The sequence below is a fragment of the Diospyros lotus genome, chromosome 9 (genome assembly GCF_014633365.1).
Source record: "Diospyros lotus cultivar Yz01 chromosome 9, ASM1463336v1, whole genome shotgun sequence".
NCBI lineage: Eukaryota > Viridiplantae > Streptophyta > Magnoliopsida > Ericales > Ebenaceae > Diospyros > Diospyros lotus.
The window spans coordinates 33,626,313-33,639,896 of NC_068346.1; the positions used below are offsets into that span (position 1 = coordinate 33,626,313).

General features: G+C 36.6%; 1 protein-coding gene across 1 annotated transcript; it reads left to right on the forward strand.

Moving 5' to 3' along the window:
- The first annotated feature begins 495 nt into the window (after positions 1 to 495).
- Positions 496 to 11,810, forward strand: LOC127809371 (uncharacterized). Its single transcript, XM_052348134.1, has 4 exons — positions 496 to 598; positions 7,024 to 7,226; positions 10,995 to 11,224; positions 11,366 to 11,810. The coding sequence occupies exons 1-4, from the start codon at positions 496 to 498 to the stop codon at positions 11,397 to 11,399; spliced, it is 570 nt and encodes a 189-aa protein (XP_052204094.1). The 3' UTR covers positions 11,400 to 11,810.
- The last annotated feature ends 1,774 nt before the right edge of the window (positions 11,811 to 13,584 follow it).

A 13,584-nucleotide genomic window follows, 5' to 3' on the forward strand; every position in this document is an offset into this window, starting at 1 on the left:
AAGTGCGAGGAAAGCTTTCAAGAGCTCAAGGACAAACTGACCTCAGCACCTGTGCTGGCAATGCCTAGTGGGCCCAATGGATATGTTGTATACACCGATGCCTCAAAGGTTGGTTTGGGCTGTGTATTAATGCAGCATGGTCGGGTGATCGCATGTGGATCACGCCAGTTGAAGAGACACGAAGTGAACTACCCAACGCATGACTTAGAGTTGGCAGCGGTGGTATATGCTCTGAAGCTATGGAGGCACTACCTATATGGAGAGACGTTCGATGTATTCACCGACCACAAAAGTCTAAGGTATGTGTTCTCGCAGAAAGAGTTAAACATGAGGCAGCGACGATGGATGGAGTTCCTGAAGGACTACGACTGCACCATCTTGTATCACCCGGGGCGTGCCAATGTGGTAGCTGATGCTTTGAGTAGGACTGTGCCTACTGTTATGGCCGGGTTGATGGCCCAGGAGTGGCTACTGATTGAGGCTTTTAGCCTGATGATGGTGAGTGTAGTGCCGAAGGGATCTTCTATTCTAGTAGCTGGCCTGGCGGTTCTGCTGGATCTGAAGACCGAGATACGTGAGGCTAGTGGAAGTGATCAACGTATACGTCTATGGGTAGACGAGAAAGGCCAGCCCAAGAGTTCAGATTTTGAGATGCGAAATGGCATTATCAGGTTTCAGGGTAGAATGTACGTGCCAAACCTTTGGGAGTTGAGGCAGAAAATTCTGGATGAAGCCCATAGAGCTAAGTATACTGTGCACCCAGGAGCCATAAAGATGTATCGAGATCTTCGAGAAATCTATTGGTGGCCAGGGATGAAGGCCAGCGTGGCTAGAAGGGTGGCACAATGTGATATATGCTAAAGGGTAAAGATTGAGCACCAGAAACCCGTAGGGTTGATGAGACCTTTGGAAGTTCTTGAATGGAAATGGGAACATATCACGATGGATTTCGTGACAGGATTTTCGAAAAGTCGAAGGGGCAATGATGCCATTTGGGTGGTGGTAGACAGGTTGACAAAGTCAACGCATTTCCTACCTACAATGATGGATCAATCAGTACGAAAATTTGTAGAGCAGTATGTAAAGGAAATAGTACGACTCCATGGTGCGCTAGTAAGTATAGTTTCAGATCGGGACCCGAGATTCACTTCGAGGTTTTGGGAGAGTTTGCAGGAATGCATGGGGACTCAGCTAAAATTGAGTACGGCTTATCATCACCAGACTGACAAGCAATCAGAGAGGACAATTCAAACACTTGAAGATATGTTGAGATCTTATGCCCTTGATTTTGGAGGAAATTGGGAGGAGCATCTGCCATTGGTAGAATTCGCGTACAACAATAGTTATCACGGTAGCATCGAGATGGCTCCTTATGAGGGTTTGTATGGAAGAAAGTGTCAATCGCCTATCTGTTGGACCGAAGTAGGGGAACGACAGATGTTGGGGCCCGAGCTTGTGCAACAGACTACCAATAAGATTCGAATAATCCAAGAGAGGATTCGAGCTGCGCAAAGCTGACAAAAATCTTATGCAGATCAAAGAAGAAGGGATCTAGAGTTCAAGGTAAGGGATCTAGTGTATCTCAAGGTGTCACCCCAGCATTTGGTGACGCGTGGAAGTGGTAAAGGAAAGCTGAAGCCAAGGTATATAGGACTATATCCTATTATGGAAAGAGTTGGACCTTTAGCCTATCGATTGGAGCTTCCGCCTAGCTTGTCCAGGATTCATAATGTGTTCCACGTCTCCCAACTTCGAAGGCATGTGACAGATCCAACCCTCGGAGTTCGGGTGGAGACAATTGAGCTAAGGAATGACTTAACCTACCTAGAGTCACCTGGAGCAATTTTAGATCGACAGACTCAAGTGTTGCGAAATAAAGAGATCTCGTTAGTGAAGGTTCAGTAGGGAAAGCACTCCGATGACGAGGCAACGTGGGAACTTGAGGAAACAATTAGGAAGAAATATCCTCATTTGTTCGAGGAAATGAAAATAGAGTAGGAAATTTTTATATTTTCTTCCAGAAATTGTATTTCAGAATGCAATAATTATTTAACCTTCAATAATGTTGAGTATGTTTCAAATTTCGAGAACAAAATTCTTTTAAGGGGGGAGAATATAACACCCCATATTTTCGTGAAATTGCCACGTATTTTAAGTGACTTTAAAATATCAAAAAATATGTTTGAAATGGCAACAAGTGACCGAATCAGTCGCAGAGAGTACCCTACAGCTTAGATACCTAAGGTTAAAAGTATATTTTTGGCGAGCGTCTTGAGGTGAGATTTATGATGCTGAAAGAAATCAAATCAGAGACGATTTTTCGGTTAAACTAAGTTGTAGCCTAAAATAGTCGAATGATGGTAAGGGGCTTCGGGAAATCGTATATATTGAGTAATTTTGAGTTATTAATTTTGAGATTTTAAGTATCTCGATAAATTTGATGTTTGAGGGTGTAATTATAATTAGAAAATTATCCAAATGAAATAAGGATAAAAATTAAGAGCTTATGTGGTAAAATATTAAAGTTAAAGACTTGAAATAAGGGCCAAAGTGTTATTTGGGAAAAGTTTGGGGTTTTAGTTTGGATTTCAAAAGTTAAATTCATTCTAGTTTTGGATTTGAAAAGCCATTCAATTATAGGTTTGAGTCTTTGGAGTCCATGGCTTAGATTGTGACAAGTGGCATAATGTGATTGGTTGGAGAAATATATAAAAAGGCATCATGGGTTGTTCTCAAATCATTCCAAACAACTTTGAGAGTTGAGTCATTCTAAGAGAAGGAGCTTGCTCTAGAGAGAGAGTAGGAACTTCGGCAAGAAAGTGGGAAGGAATCGAAGGAGAAGCCGGGGAGAATGAGCCTCATCGGAGTTACGATCCTTCGTCGGAATTTGCCAAAATTAGTCCCAAAAAAAGTAAGTTAAGTTCATTTTTTTTTTTTTTTTTTGATAATCTTGTAGAGAGGGAAGAGAGGGTCACGTAGGTTCAAACAGGGGTCGAATCAGAGTTAAAATGAGGAAATTATGGGTGAAATACAAAAACGGGACGAAGTTGTCCGAATTCTGCTAGGCAGCGTGTGAGTTACACGCGCCGGAAAATAGCTGAGCGTGAGGGCGCATGGCTTGCCTGTCCAGGGCGCCTGAGGGGCCTATTTTTCTCCAAATTTTCTAATTATACCCCTAATTTAATACCCTTCAACTCTATGTAAAAATATTTGAGGTTAAGTTTACCAAAACATGTGTTTTCTGCAGAAACCTAGGCCGTTTGCTGTGAAATTATACCGTCGAAGAGATAAACCAACAAGGTGAGACTCCTATACTCCAAATCCTATTTTTTATTCTCTTATGAGAGACTTCTATTGTATGAAATGTGTTTCGTGAAGTTCTTACACATAAACTCTTATTATTCTCTTACGTGAAATCATGTTGCAAATATGAAATGTATTTTTTCTGAAAATTATATGCTATTGGCTTTTTAACTGTTGCATTTATAAAATTCGTGTGGCCATACTGTTGTACCTATTTGTTGTTAGCCGAGGGCAAAAGTCGGATATCCCCCGAGAGGCGCTATGCGTGCACCATCAAGAAAGCTCTCATGGGAAAGACCGTGAGTCTAAGGAACAACGGATGTGGTGCTTGCCTAAGTTCTACGAGGTCGGGCCGAAGTGACATGGTTAGGGACCTCCCGAGAGGCGCTATGCGGGCGCCATTGAGAAAGCTCTCGTTGGAGGAGGCTGACGTGTTCACAAGGCACTTCAGAGTAGTTCTCGTTGTCTTCTCATACATTTTATACCTGATCATGCATCTATATAAACTGTTTTTGGAGTTTCTCACTAGAAGATTCATCTTCTAATTGGAATATTCAAACATTCCAGGTTCGACGAGCAGCTCTAAAGGAAATGAGGTAGCTAAAGAATAAGCTTAATTTACTGTTGTTGTATGTTTAGCATATTCTTGCTTATGTGCGAACTTATGTAATTTTGGATATGTTTAAGATGTTCAGTTATCATTTGCGAGAGATGATGTAATACATTTTGTAGACGTCTTGAACAATTTTATGATAAATAAAGCATTATGGTCGTGAACCATATCAGGTTCGATCTAGCTTCCGCATTTGAAATTTTAACACCTGTCTTAGCTATTTAATATTGGGTTTGTTATGCTAAGAAGGTGAAAATTAGGGTTTTTTTGGGAATTTGTGTGATGTATGGCAGCGATTGTGATATGAAAAATTTTTATATTCCCGAAATCCTAAGTTATAACACGCTCAAGAAATTTTGGGTGTTACATATTTTGCCTATAATATGAAGTTAAAATGCATAGACATGTCATTAAGTCGAATCATTAGATCATTACACACTTGGAATCAAAAGGGTTACAAAACTTATTTTTTTTCTCTCATTTTTAAGCTACACATAGGCATGCATATTATAACATCATCAAAGTACAATAGGTCCCACTACCATCCACAAATCCGTAATGATTTCAAAAAGTTGGGAAGCAGCTCTCTGGGTAGTAGTCTTTCTTTGTTGGACAACCACAAGTAAGCATTCTCTCCCATCCCCTTTTGATCCTTAGGTCAAACTCCTACTGTGTTATTAAGGGTATGGCTGGTGTTTCTTACGAACCTCTCTCAGTAATCCTTAATTCTTTTTTCATTCCTCATTCATATAATGAAGCACCTGTAGATTCCCATGCCCTCTTGAAAACGCATCTCCTTTGTACTTTCTTGCCATGGATTTGTTAATTCCTCTAATTGCAAAGTTAATTCAAGCCAAAAGTAGCCACAACCATCATGAACCTCTCGTTAATCATGATAGATGACTTCCTCGATTCAGTCTAAGAACTTTGCAACACTCTTACTTGTCCTCATGAAAACTCATGTTGCGGAAAACTCTACAAAACAGTGTGTTAGTACTCAATCGAAATCAAACCAGAAGTAACCGAATGCAAGAACAAATTAAGGAAGAAAAATAAACTCCCTGATTAGCAACAATGACAGTCACAAAGACTGCTCCAAGGCTCAGATCTGGGCTCGTTCAATCACCACTTAGGCAACAACCAACAAATAGGGACACCAAGCCACAAAGGAGCCCAAAAGCCCCAAGAACCGAAGCCCTCAACCCCAAATCCCTCGGCCGATCGACACCCCTTACCCAAGCCACACAAGCTTCCACACACAATAGGATCCACCAAGGAACAAAGAGAAATCACAAAGATATGGGTTCAACAATGGCCGAAAAACTTACCACGAAGAGAAGACAGCAACTCGGACTAAATAGGCGTTGCAAATGCCATTGACGAACAGCCACAATGCACAAGGAAAGTGCAGCACTCAGCAAGGAAAGAAGCATCTGACCGAGAAAGAAAGAAACCCCAAGGGGATCGACTATCAATGGAAAAAAGCAATCAGCCACAGTAAGGACGCCCAAGGAAGAGAATCAATCGCCACAGACTAGGGCTCAAAAAAGGGGAAATGACCCCTTTTATATTAAGGGCCTAGGGCACAAAGAGAAATGGGCTAAAGGAAATGGGCTTCATGGGCTTGGACTTCATGGGCTTCCTCCCTCCCTTGAGCAAATGGGCCAAGGCCTATTTCTTCTCTAAATTGAGGGTTAAGGGCTTATGGCCTGACTTCTATAAATGGGTTGCCAATAAATGGGTTGAACCGTTACTTCAATCCTAGGTCAAAGCTTATGAAACTAACCCGAACCATCGTCATCGCCTTAGACCTCATTAGGAAACACAAAACCCAACAACTCAATCTTCTAACATCTTTCACACGATTGAACCACCACGCCCTCTTGTCTGGTTAAGTTATTCTCGACATTCCCTATCAATTCGCAAGGCATTCAAATTTCAAAAAATGCAAATCTCTTAGATAAGTAGGTAAAACATGTAGGGTGTGTTTGATTATATTATCTAGAATTTAATTCACCTCACCCCTTTGGAAAATGAATTTCATGAAAATAAGTTTTAAATGCTTATACCATACACATTTTTTTATAAAAAAAATTAAGAGTGTTTGATTACTTCTATAAAACATATGTGTAATAATTATATATTTTTTATAGTAAATATGTACAATCAAACACACTCGTAATGTAACAAGGCCAAGAATAGACTAAATTGAGATACTAATACATATATACAACATATATAGTAACCATAAAATTAGAAAAAGTCAAGAAGATCCCTATCATCCACGGCGTCATATTAAACTAAACCTGTTGTGACGCAAGTGTTCCATTTAAATTATCTCACTATGTCATGATCATGTCCTAGAAGTCAAAATACTATAATCATTCACTAAGTTAATAGTAAACAGTGTGTGCATCATATACAACAAATCAAAATGACTTAGTATCTATCCCACTTTGATTGAAATTAATATTTTAAAAAAATTTGGCTTAGGAGGTAAAGAATTAAGTCTAACGAGACCCTGTTTGGGTTGACTCCATAAATCTTAAACAAAGAATATAGAGCGAAATTATTACGTATCAATATAAAAGGAAAGTAATAAAATAAGACTAAACATTTTAGACTATTATTGTGTCTAATTTGAATAAGTAATACTAATGAGTGACTTATATGATGGAATTTTCGACATCACTTCATTAATAACTCCTATTGTTCACATCACATGTTTGATTATTCTCGAATAATTTTGACAAAATAAAATTAAAATAATTAAATCTTATAAATTAAATTATTAAAAAAATATAACCCAAGATAAAATGTGGGCTATAAATCAATAAATAATAGAGGATACTTAGACTTGGGTTTTAATTTAAAAACAACGATTTTAAATTAGCTTGGGCTATCCAGGTTGGGCATAATTTAATCAAGTAAATGTGGGCTAGGCAAAACTTCTTTCAAACTTAGGATTATTTAAATCAATCAAATTTGGGCTTTTGGCCCCAATGATTTAATTTACAGATTTGGATTTTTGAAAAAGCCCAAATTGAGTTTGGGCCAAACTAACTGGCTGACCTGCTATCGGGCCCATTGATTAAAAAAATATGAAGAAAAAAAAGCATTGTCCAAGGGAAAACGAATTGGGCCGACCCGCTCCAACGGAACAATTGGTTTGGGGTTCGCTTCTTCTTCTTCTTCTTCTTCTTCGGTTTATAAACCCCGCCAGTGGGGGCCATGCTCTCAATTGGAAAGGTTAAGCATCTCACCAGATTTGAAGGACTTCTCCTCGCTCTCTCTTCTTCTCGATCCACAGGTAATCAATCTATTCATACATATCTATTCCAAATCACAATAAATTCTCATTTTCTTCTCTCTCTCTCTCTTTCTTAATTGTTGTCTGAATTACAAATTTCTTTCTGTGGCTTCGCTTTCTTTTACTTCCAACCCCCTCCCCTAAAAATTCTTCGTGTTGGTGTTTGTGGATCTTGAATCTCTTCTTTTGCCTAAAGGCGAGGAGAAAAACAGCTACGCTGGTACAATTGATTTTGGTGACCGAGCGCGTAGCCATTCGGCATTCAATTTTTGTGGTTTTTTTGGTAGCAAAACCAGGAGGGATTTGTCGCGTGGCTCCAATTGAACAAGTTTTTGTTTAGATTGTTATATGCGAGGTTGCTGGATTTTCTATTTTGTCTTTCCCTGTTCTGCTTTCATTTTCTGCTCTTTTTTGGTAACCAAAGGGGCCGACCTCCGGATTTTCTTCGCCTGTGTCTGGGGGCGTTGTAGGGTAGTATGGGACTAACTGTTCGAGTTTTTCTTGAGAGGTGGTTCTAATATTTGATGAATGGATCCAAAACTTTTCTTACAGAAGACTGGGGCATCCACTCTTTCATTGAGTATCTCGGATTGGAATTGGAAGAGTAGACTTTGTTATGACATACCCTTGCTTCTCTTGCATTAAGCATTTTGAGACTCAGGCTCTATGTTTTACTTGTTTTTGTGCTTCTATTTCTTAGGTAATGAGCCTTAGATCATTCTCGTGCATTTCCCACTTTAATGAGCTTTTGTAATTTGTGCTCTATGGATGCTCTCCTTGAATCTACCAACCATATAGGTTGGGGCTAAGATGAAAGGATGGTGTTCAATAGTCTCATATCTCGATTCTATAGATGAATAGTTGTATAAAACTCAATCATCTCAAATAAAATCTTTTTCGTCATCGACTACCCAATTTCAGTGTAGGGAACACTAAGCTCGAATCAGGAAATGACGAGGATTTTGTAATCATGATCAACATACTGATTGAGGTTGGAGTTAAAGAACTCACACTTGGTTCTATGCCTATTGTTGGTGTCAAACATGTCCACTATATGGAATTTAGGTTTAGTTGACTGTAGCCAATTATCTTTGTGGACTTCTAGGGAGAAGCTCTTAGGGCCAAACCGTTAAACAAGAACGGAGCTTAGGCGGAGCGTCTCTTAACTTTTAGTCCTAAGTAGATCACATGATTGCATTTAAGTGATGGCATAGGTGAGGTTGGGACGAAGTAGAGACCATATGTAATGTGGCTTCCTAATCTGTTGTGTGTTGTGGGCAACTAGTTCCATCATAGGACTTTCCATTGAAGGAGATTCCATCGCCATTCCCCAGACTTTTGGCTTTGACGAGGCCTCCCGCTCACTCCCCAATATTTTATGAACGCGAGATAGGCGTTATGCTTGCTCCTCATATTCTTTAGTTCTTTGTTGCGAATGAACTTGCATTTTTGCATTTTCAATCTTAATCCAATCTCATGCATTTTGCGCTTTTTGACTTTAAGTTATGATTGATCATGTTTAGGCCTTTATCGCCATTGATTCTGATTTATTCTAGATCATTTTTGTGCTTTTAGCATTTTCGACCTGCAATTCGATTTCACACATTTTGCACCCTTGATGCTAAGTCTCTCTTTATCATTCCAGCAATTGTTGCATTTTCTTTTATTTCTTGAACTGTTCTCACACCTTTGTGCATCAATTTTTGGAACCATTTCACTGCATTCGGCTTCGATTTTCAAATTGTTCTCACGCCTTCACAATTCGGTTTCTAGACCATTCTCATGCCTTCGCGCTTTGATTTCTAAATCGTTCTCGCACCCTCGCGCTTTGGTTTTTAAATTGTTCTCATGCCTTCACGTTTTGATTTTCAAATAGTTCTTGTGCCTTCATGTTTTGATCTCTAGACCATTCTTGCACTTCGATTTTTAGACCGTTCACTCACCTTCGCATATCATTAAATATGACCCTAATTTCCTATATTAAGAGGTCACTTAAATTAAAATTTTAATTTTTCTTTTGAAACCTCCCATTTTGGTGAAATTAACCACATTTTATTTAAATTGAGATAGCGTTTAGAGGTAAGAGAGTGGTATAGCAAAGGGGTTTGATTCATATTTAATCCACTAAGTCAAATTAATCTCTTACTTCACACCAATACCAATTATATTTTATTTTAAGTTGTATTTAGTTCATGCAAATTAATTATAAATAGATAAAATTCTTTCAGAATTTAAAAGAAAAAATTCTTGGGTGTCACACACTTGGTTTGATCTTTATTGAAATAAATATTTTTTTAGGATTTAAATATATTTTTATTTTAACTGTATATTTTTATTAAATATAAATAAATAAACATTATTTTTCATTTAATTTTATGAATCTTATAATGAGGCTAACTGACGTGACGTGGGCTTTGTTCCAACAGGTTAGAAGATTTGTTTACACTAAAATCTACATAAATTCTTTTAATTTTTTGAAATCCTTTTTGACATTATTTTTTTACTCAAAATTATATTTACATATAAAAAAATGACTAAAATAATATTTTACTCTAATATTTGATTTTGATGATGAAAAATAAATTATTTTATTCCCTAAGTCAAGTTTATATTTTCAAACATCAATTTTAATAATACTTTGCTACAATGAGAATCAAATCAAATAAACTATGTCTTTATACATACATATTTAAAATGTAGATTTTTACAAATAAGTATTCTGATTTAAATGATTTTTAAAAAATTAATTTTGAACAATTGGTCAAAATGGAGTAAAAAAATTTCAAAGACAAGAGAACAATTATCAACTGGTTTTAGGAACCTATCGACTGTATTGGTATTTTAGATCAAATTGTTTACTGACTCAATAAAATTGTCAACCGTTTTGTATATTATGGTTCTAACTGTCGACTATTCTCCTTGTAGTTGTCAATCGACAAAATGTATGTTCTTGATACTTTGTATTTGTCTTATAAAGTGTCAACCAATTTTTATAAATTGTCAACCGATAGAATAATTGCATTAAGAAGTGTTGACCACTCTTCATAGGCTGTTGATCGTTTTTCAAAATTTGAATTAACCTGTTGATCAATTCTTTGAATTTGTCGATCGTTTTTATGTTAAAGACTTCCAACGATTAGTTTGACAACTTATCTAAAACGCTACACCTACCACTAATGGTTATATTTTTTAAATAGCTCGTCAAGCACTATAAATAGAAGGCATATAGATATTATTTAAGTTAATAAAGTGATCATATTACAAGTTCTCAAGTGCTCATTCATTTTGTGTGTCATTATTCTATTCATTTTTCTCTCCAAGGCTTTGCAGTCTCTTTGTAAAATTTATTCTCAAGCCTTGCATTCATTTTTGAGAGATTTTGTACCTAAAAAATTCATCTCTTAAATTTCATTCTACATGTAATCCTTTGTATTTTTTAACTTTTTGCTAGAAGACTTACTTGTTTAAGTAAGAGATTGCATTTCTTAACTTATTGTTAAGTGGCTTACTTGTCTAAGTAAGAGAATTGTAATACCTAATAGTTTATATTAGAGGGTCCACTTATGAAGTAGGAGATCGTATTTTCTAGTAAATTTACTAAAGGGTCTTCTGAGCATGGGAAGAGGTTTTTAGTAGATTGCCTCTCCACCTCTTAGAATTGTGGTGCTATTGTTATACAAATATATTAATGTCGTAAAATGGCTTTCATCTTTACTATTATTATTATTATGAATTAATTAAAAATAATTAAACTTATCTTTTAAATAGGGAAATGCGACGCTAGCTGATAATTTATGTATTGAGGAGGGCCCACCTATTGAAGGAAAAGGCCAAAGGCTGACCCATACAAACAGGGACTCATTGGAATCTTCAAACAGGGTGGTGGTCGTAAAATGGCTTGCAAAATTGTTATTGAATTCGAACAATACAAACGCGTATTTGTTATTGACTAACGCGTATTTGCAGGTGGGTAGGCGTGTGGGTTTCCTCTTTATGGGGTCCGTGCCCCCTCTTCTTCTTCTTCTTCTTAATTTGTTTAACTTGTGCAAATATTATAACATTTTTTTATTAAGAATATTATGGTTGTTATATATGAGTTTAGCTTGGTTCTGGCTGATCTCCACCTTCCACAATGGCAGAACCCAGCAGGAGCACCGCAGCGGCGGCCACTGATCAGCCTCCTAGCATTGCTTCACCGACCCCGTTGCCATCAAAGGTTGTTCTGTCTCCAAAAATTGTAAGATCGAGCGATGAGATTTACACGCGTGAAACGGGTTTAATGCGTGGGGTCAGTAACTTCGAGAGAAACAACAACTTCAAGAAAAACAATAACGTCAGGGAAACAACGCAGAGAACAAAAAAGAGACATAAGGTGGGTTTTTCATTATTATGGTGTTGTTCTAAAAGAGAATAGTATATTATAGACTAGTATGTGTATGATTTCTAGATTATATAAAAGGTATATATATATTGGGATGGATGGATCCATACCTGATGTCTCTGAACCTTTCTTGTGGTAGTTGTTATTGTTAGCGAAGAATGGTTTGGATAGAATTACAATTAAATTGGGTAAAGTTGAGCTTTGTTGAGCTTACCTTCAATATTTGAGTCAATTTCTAGGCTCGAACTTGGAAGATCGGCGCAAGCTCCTGCAAGAATTATATTATGGCTCATATGATAATTAATAGAAAATATCTCATTAAAAAAATTAATAATAATTATTTGGTATATTATAATATAATTAATATAAATATTTTATCAAATATTATGGTGTTTATCTGATGGAATAATCAAATACAATATCAGATATAATTGTGTTAATCTGATGAGATAATCAAATGACTTAATAAGGTGATTGATTACTTTATAATTCTATTTAGTTTATAAGATATGGACGATAACTCTTAAAGAGTCTTGATGTACAAGTACTTTTACTATTATAAATAAAGAGTTTGGTGCGTAATCCAAAAAAATAAATAATTTGGTCATATCTTTATCCAACCCATAAAAGCAATTATAGTTATATTTTATATCTATCATTACGATAGAAGTTAAGATAGAGAAATCAAATTCTAGTGTTTTTGTCTTTTCTTTATGACTTAATTTCTAATGAACCCAAATATGCATTTATTTAATTGTATTACGTGATTTACATGAATTTTTCGATTCATGAGCATGATGTATAATTGTATATTATGATTGTAAATGCAATATTATAGCTTACATGGTATCAAAGCTTCATTTTTTTGGAACTCGTGTATTTTTCGTATAAATTTGTTTAATTTTTGTATTTGCATAAACTAAACTTTTACGTAAAAATAAAGGCTAATAGCAGCAAAAAATCAAACCTTATTGCATTTTTATAATCTAATCCAAATATTTTAATTTTGATAATCGTATCCCAATTTGGTCGATTGATTGCAATTTTATCCACGACTCAAATTCGATTCAAGAGGCGTGTGCATCCACTGACGTGACACGTCACCTAGCATTTTAAAATATTTGGGTAGGCCCCACGTTAACACATGTGGAAAAAAAATAAATGATATGTTATATATATATATATATACACACAAAGAATGGTGGGCATGCGATGGTGAGAGCAACAACAACGAGCTAGAGACAATGGTTGATCTGGAAGCTAGCGTGACTAAAGACTTGGTCAAAAACTATCTCTAATCTGGAAGTTGGTGCACCTGCTTCCAAATCACCATTAACCCCAATCCTTCTCCTCCGTCGAACCAATGCAAGCCAACAAATAAATAGACATTGATATCAATGTAATGTGTATGTATTGATTTATAGTACCGGAAAGGAAAGAACACAATCAAAATAGTTAACGGAGAGGTACATCGTTACCAGTTGAAACTCATAGTATGCATGCACCTAAATTCAATATCGTCAATACACAGATATATATAATGAAATGAGAATACTTTGAGGATCCACTTGATGAAGTCCTAGCGCATGGTGAGATCAATCTAACGGTGGCGACAACGGGAAAAGTAGTCGGGGGTAGGCCACATGGTAAAGCTCTGACTCGACCAAGAAAGCGATGATGCTGTCATCAAGCATCGGAAAGTGAAGGACGAAAGGGGAGGGATAGGGATCAGAGCCGAAATCATCAGGGCACTGCAAGCTAGTTCCCGTAAATAGTTCCCGTACTAAGTCTCCAGATTAGTCTTCATCATTGCCTTTAACTTTCAGATCAATTGTCACTTCCAATACAACGTTGTCACCATCGTCGTTGCCTACCTACTCTTCTTTGTGTGTGTATATATATATATATATATAATATATTATTTTTTTTTATGTGTGTCGACGTAAGGCTCATTCAAATATTTTAAAATATCAGATA

What these genes read in the sequence shown, in the direction of transcription:
- LOC127809371 (XM_052348134.1), top strand. Translation starts at nt 496, where the DNA reads ATGGTGAGTGTAGTGCCGAAGGGATCTTCTATTCTAGTAGCTGGCCTG. An exon ending in GGCTAGTGGAAGTGATCAAC is followed by an intron (nt 599 to 7,023) that starts GTATACGTCTAT and finishes AAAAATATGAAG; the next exon opens with AAAAAAAAGCATTGTCCAAG. An exon ending in CTCTTCTTCTCGATCCACAG is followed by an intron (nt 7,227 to 10,994) that starts GTAATCAATCTA and finishes TCTTTTAAATAG; the next exon opens with GGAAATGCGACGCTAGCTGA.